The sequence below is a fragment of the Protopterus annectens genome, chromosome 5.part0 (assembly GCF_019279795.1).
Source record: "Protopterus annectens isolate FY-2018-M chromosome 5.part0, PAN1.0, whole genome shotgun sequence".
Classification (NCBI taxonomy): domain Eukaryota; kingdom Metazoa; phylum Chordata; order Ceratodontiformes; family Protopteridae; genus Protopterus; species Protopterus annectens.
In genome coordinates, this window is record NC_056735.1 from 853,781,307 (window position 1) to 853,794,291 (window position 12,985).

Below are 12,985 nucleotides of genomic sequence, written 5' to 3' on the forward strand. Positions count from 1 at the left end.
AAAATACAACCGAGGACTAGGTCCTCTAACTTAAACGGGCCTAGCCCCGCTAAACTAACTCACACACAGAGGAGAAAACAAGAGAGGCTAGGTCCTCTAACTTAAACGGGCCAAGCCCTGTTGAGGAAAAGAGTCAGAAAGTTAAACAGAGGACTAGGTCCTCTAACTTAAACGGACCTAGCTGTGGAAACAGGAAAGATGCTAAGTCAGAAAATACCACAAATAGTAAATCTTAAACAGGAGGTGAAAACTAGTCAATAATAGTATAGTCAATAATAATAAACGACACTGCACACAATATACTATACTACTGAAAACTAGACAAAAAACAAGGTCCTAACCCAAACGCGGACCTATGCTAATAGGAACTATGTCAAAAAACGAACACACTGAAGGATACCACACAGAGAACAAAAGACGGGCCTAGAATGGCCAACAAGTTCTCAACACTAACTACGTAAATTTAGCAAAACACACTACTATTAACTACCTATGAAAAACTATTACTAAGACTAAGTAATCTAAGCTATCTTTTGTGAAGAAATATCAATAAAACTACAATAATAATGAAAAAATATGCAACTTAGCCACGGCCAAGCAAGAAGCACTTCTGAACTCGTAGACGCGGCAAATGAGATCTGGGGATTCTTACTAGTGCACTATGGGATACCTACCTAGCCACAAGCCAACTACGAGACCTTGAGCCTTGTAGTCGGCCGAGTTGGAGCCGAGGATCAGCTCCGAACCCATATGTAAGAATGAAGGCGAGACAGGACTACAGAACATTCTCTATTTTTCTCAGCAGATTAATATATTGCTCAAATGTAGTAATCAACTTGCTTCACTATGCTACCAATGATTAGGCAGTCATATTTTTCCCATTTCCCCTAGACAGCTCTGTAAGGGTTTTAAGCATCAGACACTAGACATACACTTACTGCAGGCTCACTGATTCCCAGCTGCATGACAGGAATTACAACTGTGGCAACATCCACATGACTTTCATGACACTGGAGTCTTTTTGTCTTCAAAACATTAACTAGGACTTGTGGCATATGTCTTGCTGCCTACCTCTTATAACTTACCTGTTTTGATATATACTGTCTTTAGCTACAGCTTCTTCATGTCTCTTGGCACACATTTGTAATTGATGTATCACTAAATAATTGTATTAATTTTAATATAGGAAAGAGTGGTATGTTACCTGAAGAAAGGGATACCAGGAAGGTTCTCCCCTTCACTGGGTCTGCTAGAGTGTTCCCAGTATAGTTATGACTAGTTTAATTATATTTACAACAAAATAACACTTTAAAGATTACAATCTGACTTGCTGTCACGTATTTGTTGGTAACTGGTGGCCATTTAAACTATTGCAAACAGTATCAACTTATCACATCACAGACACAATGAAGTACTAACGGATGTGCACTGCCAGTGGCAAGAGGTATACAAAGTGTTTGTATCAATTAACTACAGTAAACTCAGCTAACCGAAACTCAAGGAACCAGGACTCTCAAGCAACCAGCAAAAAAAATAAAAAAATCGAAGAAATACAGTACAATTTTTATGTGCTGCACTTTCTGTTTCCCACCCCGCAGAAACATACTGCTATGGGATAAGATTAGTTATTAAAATGTGTATTAATTTCAGTTTATTAATGTTGATATAATATGATTGTTAAAAAGCAAATATAGTTTGCATGCAGGGCTTTGAAAATACAGCTTCATAAGCAAAAAAAAATATTACTGTATCTTAACTACATTCTTTTAATATGTAATAAGGAAAAAAGTACTTGTTGTATGAAGTTGAGGCATGTTAGTTACTACAAAAGGAATTTGTTAGCCTAACTCCTCCAGGCTAGGAATGCGTTGTTGCTAGGGAAGGTTAGAAACATCCAAGGTCAGAAATAAGACCCCTTGGAAGCAGGAGGATCATGTACAGAAAGGTGTTCACGTGAAGTCAGAGGCGAAAATGAGGAATGAGGACATTTGAAAAGTTTTCTATTAGCTAGCGTCACTGTAACGTAATGAAAGTGCATGACCAGGTTTGATAAGAAAAATGTGTAAAAGATGTAGGCTGTCTCTCTTCAGAGAGACTATTTTAATATTGGCTATGAAGATTGTCTCCCAGCACTGTAAGAATAAAATTCTGTTTGCACATCCTGAAGTGTTGTTCCTGACTGAAGGCATATAAGGTAAATTCTTACGGCTATTTATTTATGACTATAACAATACCTTATGTTTTTAGAGTTTTAGAGTTTTAAAATGGAAGATGGGAATAAATTCCCTCTCTCCCCAACCTGAGAACAAGTCAAACCAAACAGTACAGGGTACAGTATTAGCCAGGCCTATTTTTAAAAGTATCTAACAAGCAGCCAGAAACTACAGTTATCAGGCATCTATCAATCCCCATAAGTGCCAATTAACTGAGAGTTTACTGTAATAGCCATATAGGACAGGAATACAGCACATAAGCTACTTTCTATTAGCTGCCAGTAGAACTAGATATGCAGAACAGATATGAAAGAGTAGATGCGTGCTATTGCAGCTTGGCCCCAGCTCCAGCAAACTGACAATGAACTACATGTCAAAGCATATAAATACTGCATGTTACATAAACTAAAGTTAGATCTGATGCAGCTCGGTTAAGAGTGAAAGCAGACATCTGTTTATTATCAATTTCTAAACAAGTTATTAAGTGTTTGATTACTTCACAGTCTCTACAGAGTTTGTCTACAGTTCATGGTTCTTTTGTCCAGATTTTTAGGAGTCTAAACCAGCAACATCATTGCTCTTAAAACTAAAAGTTCTCCCTGTGTTGATATGTGCAGACCTGTAGTAACTACAGAAGGATAAAACTGCTTAGCCACAGCATGAAGTTATGGGAAAGAGTAGTGGAAACTAGATTAAGAAGGGAGGTGATGATTAGTGAGCAGCAGTACGGTTTCTTGCTGGGAAAGAGCACTACAGATGCAATGTTTGCTCTGAGGGCATTGATGGAGAAATATAGAGAAACTTAGGAGTTGCACTGTGTCTTTGTGGACTTAGAGATAACATATGACAGGGTGTCAAGACAGGAGTTGTGGTACTGTATGTAGAAGTTGGGAGTGGCAGAGAAGTGTGTAAGAGTAGTACAGGATATGTGCAAAGGCTGTGTGACAGTTGTGAGGTTTGCAGTAGGAGTGATGGATGCATTCAAGGTGGAGGTGGGATTTCTTATTTGCAGCGGTGATGGACAGGTTGACAGCCAAGGTCGGACAGAAGTCCCCGTGGACTATTGACATTTATGGATGATATTGTGATCTGTAGTGACAGTAGGGAACAGGTTGAGGAGACCCTCAAAAGGTGGAGATATGCTCTAGAGAGAAAAGGACTGAAGGTTAGCAGGAATAAGACAGAATATATGTGTGTGTGAATGAGAGGGAGGACAGAGGAAAGGTGATGATGCAGGGACTGGAGTTGGTGAAGGTGGATGAGTCTAAATACTCGGGATCAACAGTTCACAGTAATGGTGACTGTGGAAGAGAGATGAAGAAGAGTGCACGCAGGGTGGAGTGGGTGGACAAGAGTGTCAGGAGTGATTTATGATGGATGGGTACCAGTATGAGTGAAAGGGAAGGTCTACAAGATGGTAGTGGGACCAGCTATGTTATATGGGTTGGAGACGGTGGCACTGATGAAAAGACATGAGTCATAGCTGGAGGTGGCAGAGCTAAAGATGTTAAAATTTGCACTGGCTATGATAAGGAGGGACAGGATTAGGAATTAGTATATTAGAGGGTCAGCTCAAGTTGGACAGTTTGGAGACAAAGCAAGAGAGTCAAGATTGTGTTGGTTTGGACATATACTGAGGAGTGATGTTGGATATCGGGAGAAGGATGCTAAGGATGGAGCTGCCAGGTAAGAGGAAAAGAGGAAGGCCTAAGATAATGTTTATGGATGTGATGAGAGAGGACATGTGGGTGGCTGGTGTGACAGAGCAAGATGAAGAGGACAGAAAGAAAGAAATGGAAACAGATGATCTGCTGCCAACGGCAGCAGCTGAAAGAAGAAGATACAGAATGGATACATTATTTTTATATATCTATATATATATATATATATATATATATATGTATGTATATATATATGTAGGTTGGGGGTTATGCCCCCCACACCCCCCTAACTATATAAACTAAATCCAGGATCACACTACAGTGGGGAAAACGGCATATACATTTTATTTGCCCAATAGTACTTACATTCTGTGAAATGTGATTCAGTGAAATGAGTTTTCAGTGATTTGAACTTTCAGTGATTTGGTGTGAGTGTTTTGAAATGCAGTGAAATGAATTTTCAGTGAATTAAAGTAGACCCATATATGTGTATATATATATATATATATATATATATATATATATATATATATGTATATATATATATATATATATATATATATACACACACACACACACACACACATATATATATATATATAGATATACATATATATGTGTATTATATATATATATATATATATATATATATATATATATATATACACATATATATGTATATATGTGTGTGTCTGCATATATATATATATATATATATATATATATATATATATATATATATATATATATATACACACACACACACACACACACACACATATATATATATATATATATATAAAAATATATATATATATATATATATATATATATATATATATTTATCGACCAGCGGTGGTGGTGCTGCGGTAGTGTTGTCGCCTCACAGTAAGAAGCTGTCCGGTTCGATTCTCGGCTAGAGCGTCTTCTGCGTGGAGACATGCGTGAATGGGCTACCTTCGTTGAAGGTTGTGCGGTCAGGCCTGGCAAGCCGGTACGTAAAAATCAACTGCCAATCATTAGCGGACCGGAGTTCCGCTGTGGCGACCCCTAACAGGGAAAAGCCGAAAGGCACAAACAAATGTGTATATATATATATATATATATATATATATATATATATATATATGTGTGTGTGTGTGTATATATGTGTGTATGTGTATGAGTCTACCTGATATAATTGAAAACTCACTTCACTGAACTTCAAAACTACGAGACAACTCTGCCAAAAACTCAGTATTTCGAATGTGCTCATCACCGGAGTTTTACTCCAGGAAAGGAGACACTTGGCCACCAGGCGAAAACAAACACACTGGAGCATATCAAACCCACCCAAGTGGGGGGGCTGCACTCCCTACACTTCCCTAACTAAATATAATAACTCTGAGATCGCACTATCATGGGGAAAAGGGCAAATTTCCCCATGGTGACCATGTGTCTCCTTTCCAAGAGTAAAACTCCAGTGATGTGCAAGTTCAAAATACTGAGTTTTCGGCAGAGTCATCTTGTTGTTTTGAAGTTCGGTGAAGTGGGGTTTCGATAATATCAGGTAGACCCATATACACACACACACATTTTATATATATATATATATATATATATATATATATATATATATATATATATATATATAATTTATTTATATATATATATATTTATATATATATATATATATATATATATATATATATATATATATGTATATATATAGATGGGTATATCTTGCTTAATCGAAATTACACTTACCTGAACTTCAAAAACACGATACGACTTCCCCAAACACTCAATTCACTGAACCAATAAATCACTGATATTTTTTACAGTGAAACGAACCACTTGGCCACCAGGGTGAGCTCTGCCTGTTTTCCCCAGTGCAATGAGGTCTCGGAGTTGGTATATTTAGTTGGGGGGTTGGAGGTTGGTGAAGCCCCCCACTTGCAGGGGTTTAATTGGAGTCGCTTGTTTCAGTTGTATCTTGATGGCTAAGTGGTTCACTTCCCTGTAGAAAATATCAGTGATTTGTTGCTTCGGAAGTGGGAACCTTTGGTGAAATCGTCTTACGTTTTAAAGTTTTGGCTAAGTGTAAATTCACTAAAACAAAATAGACCCATCTCTCTCTCTCTCTCTCTCTATATATATATATATATATATATATATATATATATATATGTACGCACGCACACATTTTATTTATATATATATATTTTTATACAGAGAGAGACACACACACACACACACACAGATATACAAACACTACTCTCACTGAAAAGCAGTTTTCTCAAATGTTCTTGAAGGTGTGCAATATTGTTCAAAAGTCAGCTTGTTTCAAATATGGACGTTTATCAAACTGGGGTACTTGGTGGTCTTCAAGTGGTTTGTTTTTGATTTAATTGGGTTCTGTGTTTGATTTACTTTTTCTGTTTTAAATATGCAGGGATAAGAATAGTCTAAAGTTGAAGGATAACTTACTGGCTACTCACTGTACTTGAAATGCCTTTTTTCAATGTATAGGTATGTTTCAGTGTGAGATCACTGCGCAGCATGCATTAGGAGTGTTCCCTTCTCCCATTGTTGTGTGATCTTGGAATTGGTACATCTACACTGCAGGGGGATTGGTAGAGGGCAAACTTGCTAACTTCCGTTTAGTATTTGCTTTTGTGGATGGGCAACTCGTTAATGTGATGTTGTGTGTAGGTTATTTGGAAACATGTCAGTCTACTGACAGCAGTTCCTGTGAATGTTGATAGAAATAAAACTTAAGAAACAGCTTTTACCAGCAGTGGAGTTCCCTCTTTTCTCCACTGTTGTCCAGTTTTGGACTAGGTATATATAAGATTACTTGTACGGAGGTATTTACCACATGAGACTGCTGAATGACTTGCCCTCTGCAAAACAATGATCTCCAAAGTTAACTGAAAGTCATTTCAACAGGTTTTGTGAACTGACTTCCAAGAAAGGTTAATTTAACCAATAAACATGATACCTGTTCTTTTAGGTAAAAAATATTTTTTGTTTTGTGGTTTGGTTTTAGTTCTTTTGTTATTAATAGTTGATGAGTGTTGTTTTGTTTTTAAGACTATAGCCTGAATGTATTTTTAATGTTCAGTGAGTCTAAATTCAGTAGAAGTGTATTTCAATCACTGTGATATTTAATTAGTAATGCTTGATATATTTTACTTTACTCATTTTGGCATTTAGTGAGTTACCATAAACCCATCCTAACTAATGCATGCCAACCCTTACCTTGCTCCTAACTTCAACCCTACACCTTATCTTAGAAATCCCTTTCTGTAACAATACCACTTTTCAAACAAAGTATATCCGATTTACTCATATGATTTTGATTAATGGTTTGCAAACAAAAACTGTGTTTCCTTTTGAAATTTTTTTTTAATTATGTGGAGTTTTCATTATGTTGATGTTTAAAATACCAGCATCGGTTACCTGTGTTTTGATGCTTATGCACTTCGAAAAATCAACTTATTGTCATACATAGAGAGGACGTAGAACACTTGGCTTAGGAAACAAACCGACTTTTTTTCCTGCAACAGTCTAGTTAACAATTTGTAAAATAATTTGTGAATATAAAACAAGAAAAATGTAAAATATCTGTAACACATGTCCGGTTACCTTGGAGATTCATTTACGGCAGCAGTCAAATCGAAATTACTACTTCCTCCATTGCACGAATAACTGCTGGCCAACTTAATTGCTCTGTTATAGGCTTTATCCAGTTCTTCCATTATAAATGAAAGGTCGGACTGAAGATGAGGAGCAGCAGTGAAACGCCAGATAAGTGATGGAACATACAACACAATAGCCACCAGCAGCAGTATATATGGAAAAAACTACAAAATAATAACAAAAAAGTGGTGTGAGTTTAAAGCAGTTTCTAACACAGGATGAACAACAATTTTAAAAATGCACTTTAAGAGGCAACTGGGAGTTAAATTTTAAGTAACAACATCATTCCAATGTAACTAGTCATTCTGAAAATGCCTTGTTAAAACACAAGAAAAAAAACTTAAAATACTGGCCAGCTTTTCTGTTACATGTTCTGTTTATCAGAATCTTTGTATATAACAATACATAACAACACATGTAACACTGTAGTCAGCACTGACAGCAGAAACATTCTTCAAGTTTACAAATATGCCTACTAGTTGTACAACTGGAAATAAATGTTCCTGCATGATATGGCATTAAATTCATTCCCGATTAACAAAAAAAAAAAAAAAGAAGAAAGAAAACTGTTGGCGTTCCCTTCAATGCAGTAATGGTGTTCTTCACCTAAAGAGGTTAATGTTGGAACTGGCTTGAAGTCCCTTCATTCCCTAACACTAGACATCCTTAGCATGGGGGTGGGGGTTGATGGTGGCAGCCATAATTCAGACAGAGATTTTTTTACTGACATTTGTTTACTGGGAAAGTCTGAAAAAGCCCATTTTCAGTAAAGGCCCAGAAAGAAAAGCTCCACAATAATACAAAATATAGACATAAAACGTTTCACAATAATTTTATAACATATATACATACATACATACAGATTTTCAATAATTATGCAAACGTATTGTAGACTTGTAATCAATGCACATAAGGAAATTCAGTGCAAAGAAACAGCAAAAAGGTCACAATTGTACATACATATAAACATTTTCACAGATAATGTAAAAATGTCCTAAAAATGTTAACAACTGAAAATTTAGACTGCAGTATATATTAGAGGAAAAATAGTTCAAGTGAAAATAATGTGGTAGTGGTATATATATATATATATATATATATATATATATATATATATATATATATATATATATATATATATATATATATATATATATATATATATATGGGTCTACTACACAAAGTCGACATTTCAAAATGCCGACTCCCATATGGCCGACATCATATGATCGACATTTGAAATGTCGACAATGGTAGTAGACCATTAAAAAGGAAATAAAAACTTCCTTTAAGCTGCTAGCAGGGTGGCTCTGCCCCCCTGCAGCACCCATGGGCCCCCCCCGTAACTTTAAGATACCAACTCCGAAATTGCACTACAGTGCGGAAGTGCAAATCTTTCCATTCTGCACTGTACGTAGATGCCGGTTACGTTTCCCATGGTCGACATTTCAAATGTCGATCATATGGTGTCGGCCATATGGGAGTCGGCATTTTGAAATGCTGACCATGTGAATGGGACCCATATATATATATATATAATATATATATATATATATATATATATATATGTATGTATGTATATGTATATGTATATATAGATATATATATATATATATATATATATATATATATAGTATAGCTGAGGGTAGAAAATTCGAGCTTTATAAAAGAGGAAGGTAAATGGAAGACAGAAGACAAGCAGTAAGACAGGAGGGAAGAAAAGTGGACATGGGGGTGGAGCCGGAATAAGGATATAGGGATAGAAGTTATTAGTATAGCAGTGTATGGACAGGGGTTGAACTATTGGTTAGGTGTGAGACTTTTAGTCAGGAGAGGGGCAAGAGCATAGGCAGGACTTATATAAGAATTTCTTTAACATAAATTCAAAAGTATATTGCTCTGTGATAGTCCTGATGGGTAAAGGAATGGTATTCCAGACTTTGGCAACAGTGCAGGAGTAAAGACATTGTCAGGGAGTTTTTTTGGCTTGTAAACAAAGATCAGTTGCTTATCATCAAAACGTAGAGGTCTGTTTTGGTGGTAAGGGTTTATGAAATATTTTATATGCTACAGAAATACAACTGCATGCAAGTCAGGTGATGGGGAAGTTTGAGCCATTTTAGGGTATGGAGAGATGAGCTGTGGTGTGTATTAGATTATACAGTGGTGGAGAATTTAGCAGCTTTGTTTCAGCTTACTTCAAAATTAAATTTTAGATAGATCTGAAGGTCAGTCAGGATGACAGCATTGTAAATAAGTGAACGGAGAAGGTATGTTTTAGCAGTGGTGTTTTAAGTTGATGTATTAAGGAAATGCTTATCCCCCGGATTCACTAATTTTCCGTGCAGGACTAGCTTAGTCCTGCACAGAATCGCCTGTTTAGGAGCAGGACGGCAGCGCGCCATGCATATTAATGAAGGCACACTGCCCGAGCTCCCAGGCTTACACGGAGAGTGTACGAGTGTAGGGGGCGTGTCTGAGAGCAGAGCTCTCAGAATAAACACGCCCCTGCAATGTAGTAAACCAGAAAGTATTAAGAGCTGAGCGAGATCGCTCATAGGTGTCTGCATATCCCCACCAACAGTTCCCCATGTGTACAACAGCAACAGTACTGAAAAAGTAAATAAAGAAACCCTTTTATTTTTTTTTTAAACACTGATTAAAACTAACTGTAGGTGCGTAGGTGTGCCCTTCGCTTAGCTACGGTTAAAGCAGCTTAAAAGGCTGAAAATGATAACAAGTAAGATATATATATCCAAATAAAGCAACACAGCAATAGTGTAGTGGGAAGAGCATCCGCCTAACGAGAACGCATTCCCGGTTCGAGTCCCACTGCATCACATTCCATTTTCCATGTGAAATCTGTACATGAACATTGTTTTGCTGCATAACCTACTAAATAACATTTAATGTGAACTGAAGTACTGCATTAAATGCACGTGAAGTGTCAGTGTCATAATGAATAAGGCACTAGTAAACAGGTGTAAGCACAAATAAGCAGTACTAAGCATATATAAGCACTAGTAAGCGTGTTTAACTGCGTTTGTGTGGGGGTAAGCATTGCCTACACAGATTAAGCAAAGTAGAAGCTAACTGAGTGTAAGAAACTGTAACTGGAGGTAAGCATTGCTTAGCTCTGCGCAAAACCATGCACACCCGCTTAGAACTGCTGTAAAGTGCCTTAATCACTCTGCACCCAATGGCCCGTGTTCTGCCCAGCAACAAAATAAACAGCTTCTGCAAGGCTCGAACTCAGGACCCTGTACACTACAGTCACAGTACTTAACCACTTAGCCAACACAACAGTACATAAGAGTGAGGTTTTAAGAAACAAACCTCTCCATAGGAAAACAAGCTGAACATGTGAAAGGACTTTCTATACAGCCTTATGTTGTATACCCAGCTACATCACATAAATATGTGATCTGGAGTACTGCAGTAAGCACAGATGTGAGGTGTTAATGTAATAAATTGTAGAAGTCCCCAGGACCCCATACAGTGTATGTACACATGAATCATGGCTACCAGACACGTATATAACCTGTAATGAATAATAAATCACTGCCAAAAAGCAAACATAATGCTAAGTAACTTTTAAGCTTGTTAAGTGTAAGCAATGTGTAGGGCAGCCAATTCAATCTGCCTATTGGTATACCTCCCTAAGCACTGCCAACCTTAGGTAAGCAGGTGTGCACATAGCTTAGCCTTTTCAAAACCGTCCAATCACCGAAAGTGCAGGAAGTTGGCCATACTTATACCCTACAGGCGGGAATACTTCTCATAACTGGTTGTAGCTTCCTACTGCAGGCAGAATGGCTGGTGTGGGTGAAGGCACTCGGTTCAGAGCACAGCGCTGGAGCATCCAGGAGTCAAAAATCATGGTATGGCTCCTGGTAAAACTCCATGAACAGAGACTACTGCAGGGCCAGTACCAGGGATCTCAGTATAAAATGGAGGCCTGGGACAGTCTCGCCTGTGACCTCACTAGTGCCACAGGTATCCCCCGGACTGGTGAGCAGGTCAGGCAACACCATGCTGACCTGAAACGGTGGAGGGGGGAATGTACTAGAACAGTGGATCTAGGTGTCTCGGCAGATACCTAATGCCCCAGTACTGAGTAAGTACTCATTCTACTAAGTAGTTAATAATTGCCTAGCTTGTGTATACTATGGATAGGTATGGCTAAATATCACTGTACTTCTCTGACAGCTGCAGATGAGCGGGCTGCGAACCAGCAAGCCCATAATGCTAGGTTGCAAAGGCTGCATCGTGAGGCAGGTTAGTAATTATTCAGCATGTACTGTCATAACAAACATAAGAGCCTTAGAAAGTGCCGTACCAGTAGAAATAAATGTGTAATAGTCTGTGAATAAAGGTATAACGCCTGGAGTGCTTCTGTTTACTCTTCTTTCATATGTTGTTGAACTGTTGCACACCATAAATAGTACTTTTGTATTAAGCAGTGTTACCCACACTGTGGTATGGAGATAAAATGTGTATGAAGTTCTGTATAACAATGCTGGAAGTGCCAAGAGGTCAGTCATATTGTACAAGTGAGGGAGACTTACACGGAAAAGAGTAGAAAGCTTCACATCAATTCCCTGATAGCACAGTGTACTGTGATGTTAACTGTAATTTCTTTGTCACACGCAGCAGGGGTTTGAATCCCGGGAGTTCTAGTAAGTTGTATGCATAATCATACCCCATAACTGTACAGATTTTGTTACAATGTCAGACAGAAAGCTGTATGCATAATTAAATGTTCAAATAGAAAGTTGTATGCATATTCATACCCCACAACTGTTCCAATCTGTCCAGCATGTCCAGATAAATGGCCCACATCACCAGCTTGGTACCCTGTTCCCCTGAAAAATCAGTGTGATGATCCAAGAAATGTAGGCAGCCGTTAATGACCCACCCGTCCCACCTCAGCTAGCCATGGCACCGGGCACCAGCACAGATGGGGCCTAGCCTGGGACCACCTCCTCCATTGTCCCTGCCCCACCTTTTGGTGGAACCGCCGCAGGGGATGGGGCTCACCCCCCACCCCGGGAGTGGGCGCGGAGAGGAATATGTCACCCGTCTGCAGGTCCGGGCCATGGTGCATAGGGAGCTCGATATGGAGTTTCGAGACTGGCTATGCCAGCTTGAGGGCTGAGTGGTGCAATTAGAGGGTGAACCTGCCCCTCATACACAGCCCCCAGCACAGCCACCTTTGGGGCCGTGAAGTTGCAGTGGTGACTGCTCATGGGTGGGGATCTCAGTCCCACTGTTTCCAATTGGGGGCTCATGGGCTTGCGACTTCAAACCACCCCTCCCCGTCCAAGGTGTTTCCACCCCATATTTGTCATATACCGCCGCTGTATGCTGTCTTGTCTGTCTTGTCTATCATCCTACCCAACTTATCCTCCTCGAGCATACCTACTC

The 12,985-nt window shown here is 38.6% G+C and overlaps 1 protein-coding gene across 1 annotated transcript in view; it reads right to left on the reverse strand.

Annotated features, from left to right (window-relative positions):
* PANX1 (pannexin 1) overlaps window positions 1-12,985 on the reverse strand; it is a 903,960-nt gene that overhangs the window by 167,867 nt on the left and 723,108 nt on the right. Inside the window, exon 3 of the mRNA XM_044072647.1 lies at window positions 7,505-7,722. Within this exon, the coding sequence (XP_043928582.1) occupies window positions 7,505-7,722 (218 nt within the window). The remainder of the gene's footprint in view (window positions 1-7,504; window positions 7,723-12,985) is intronic.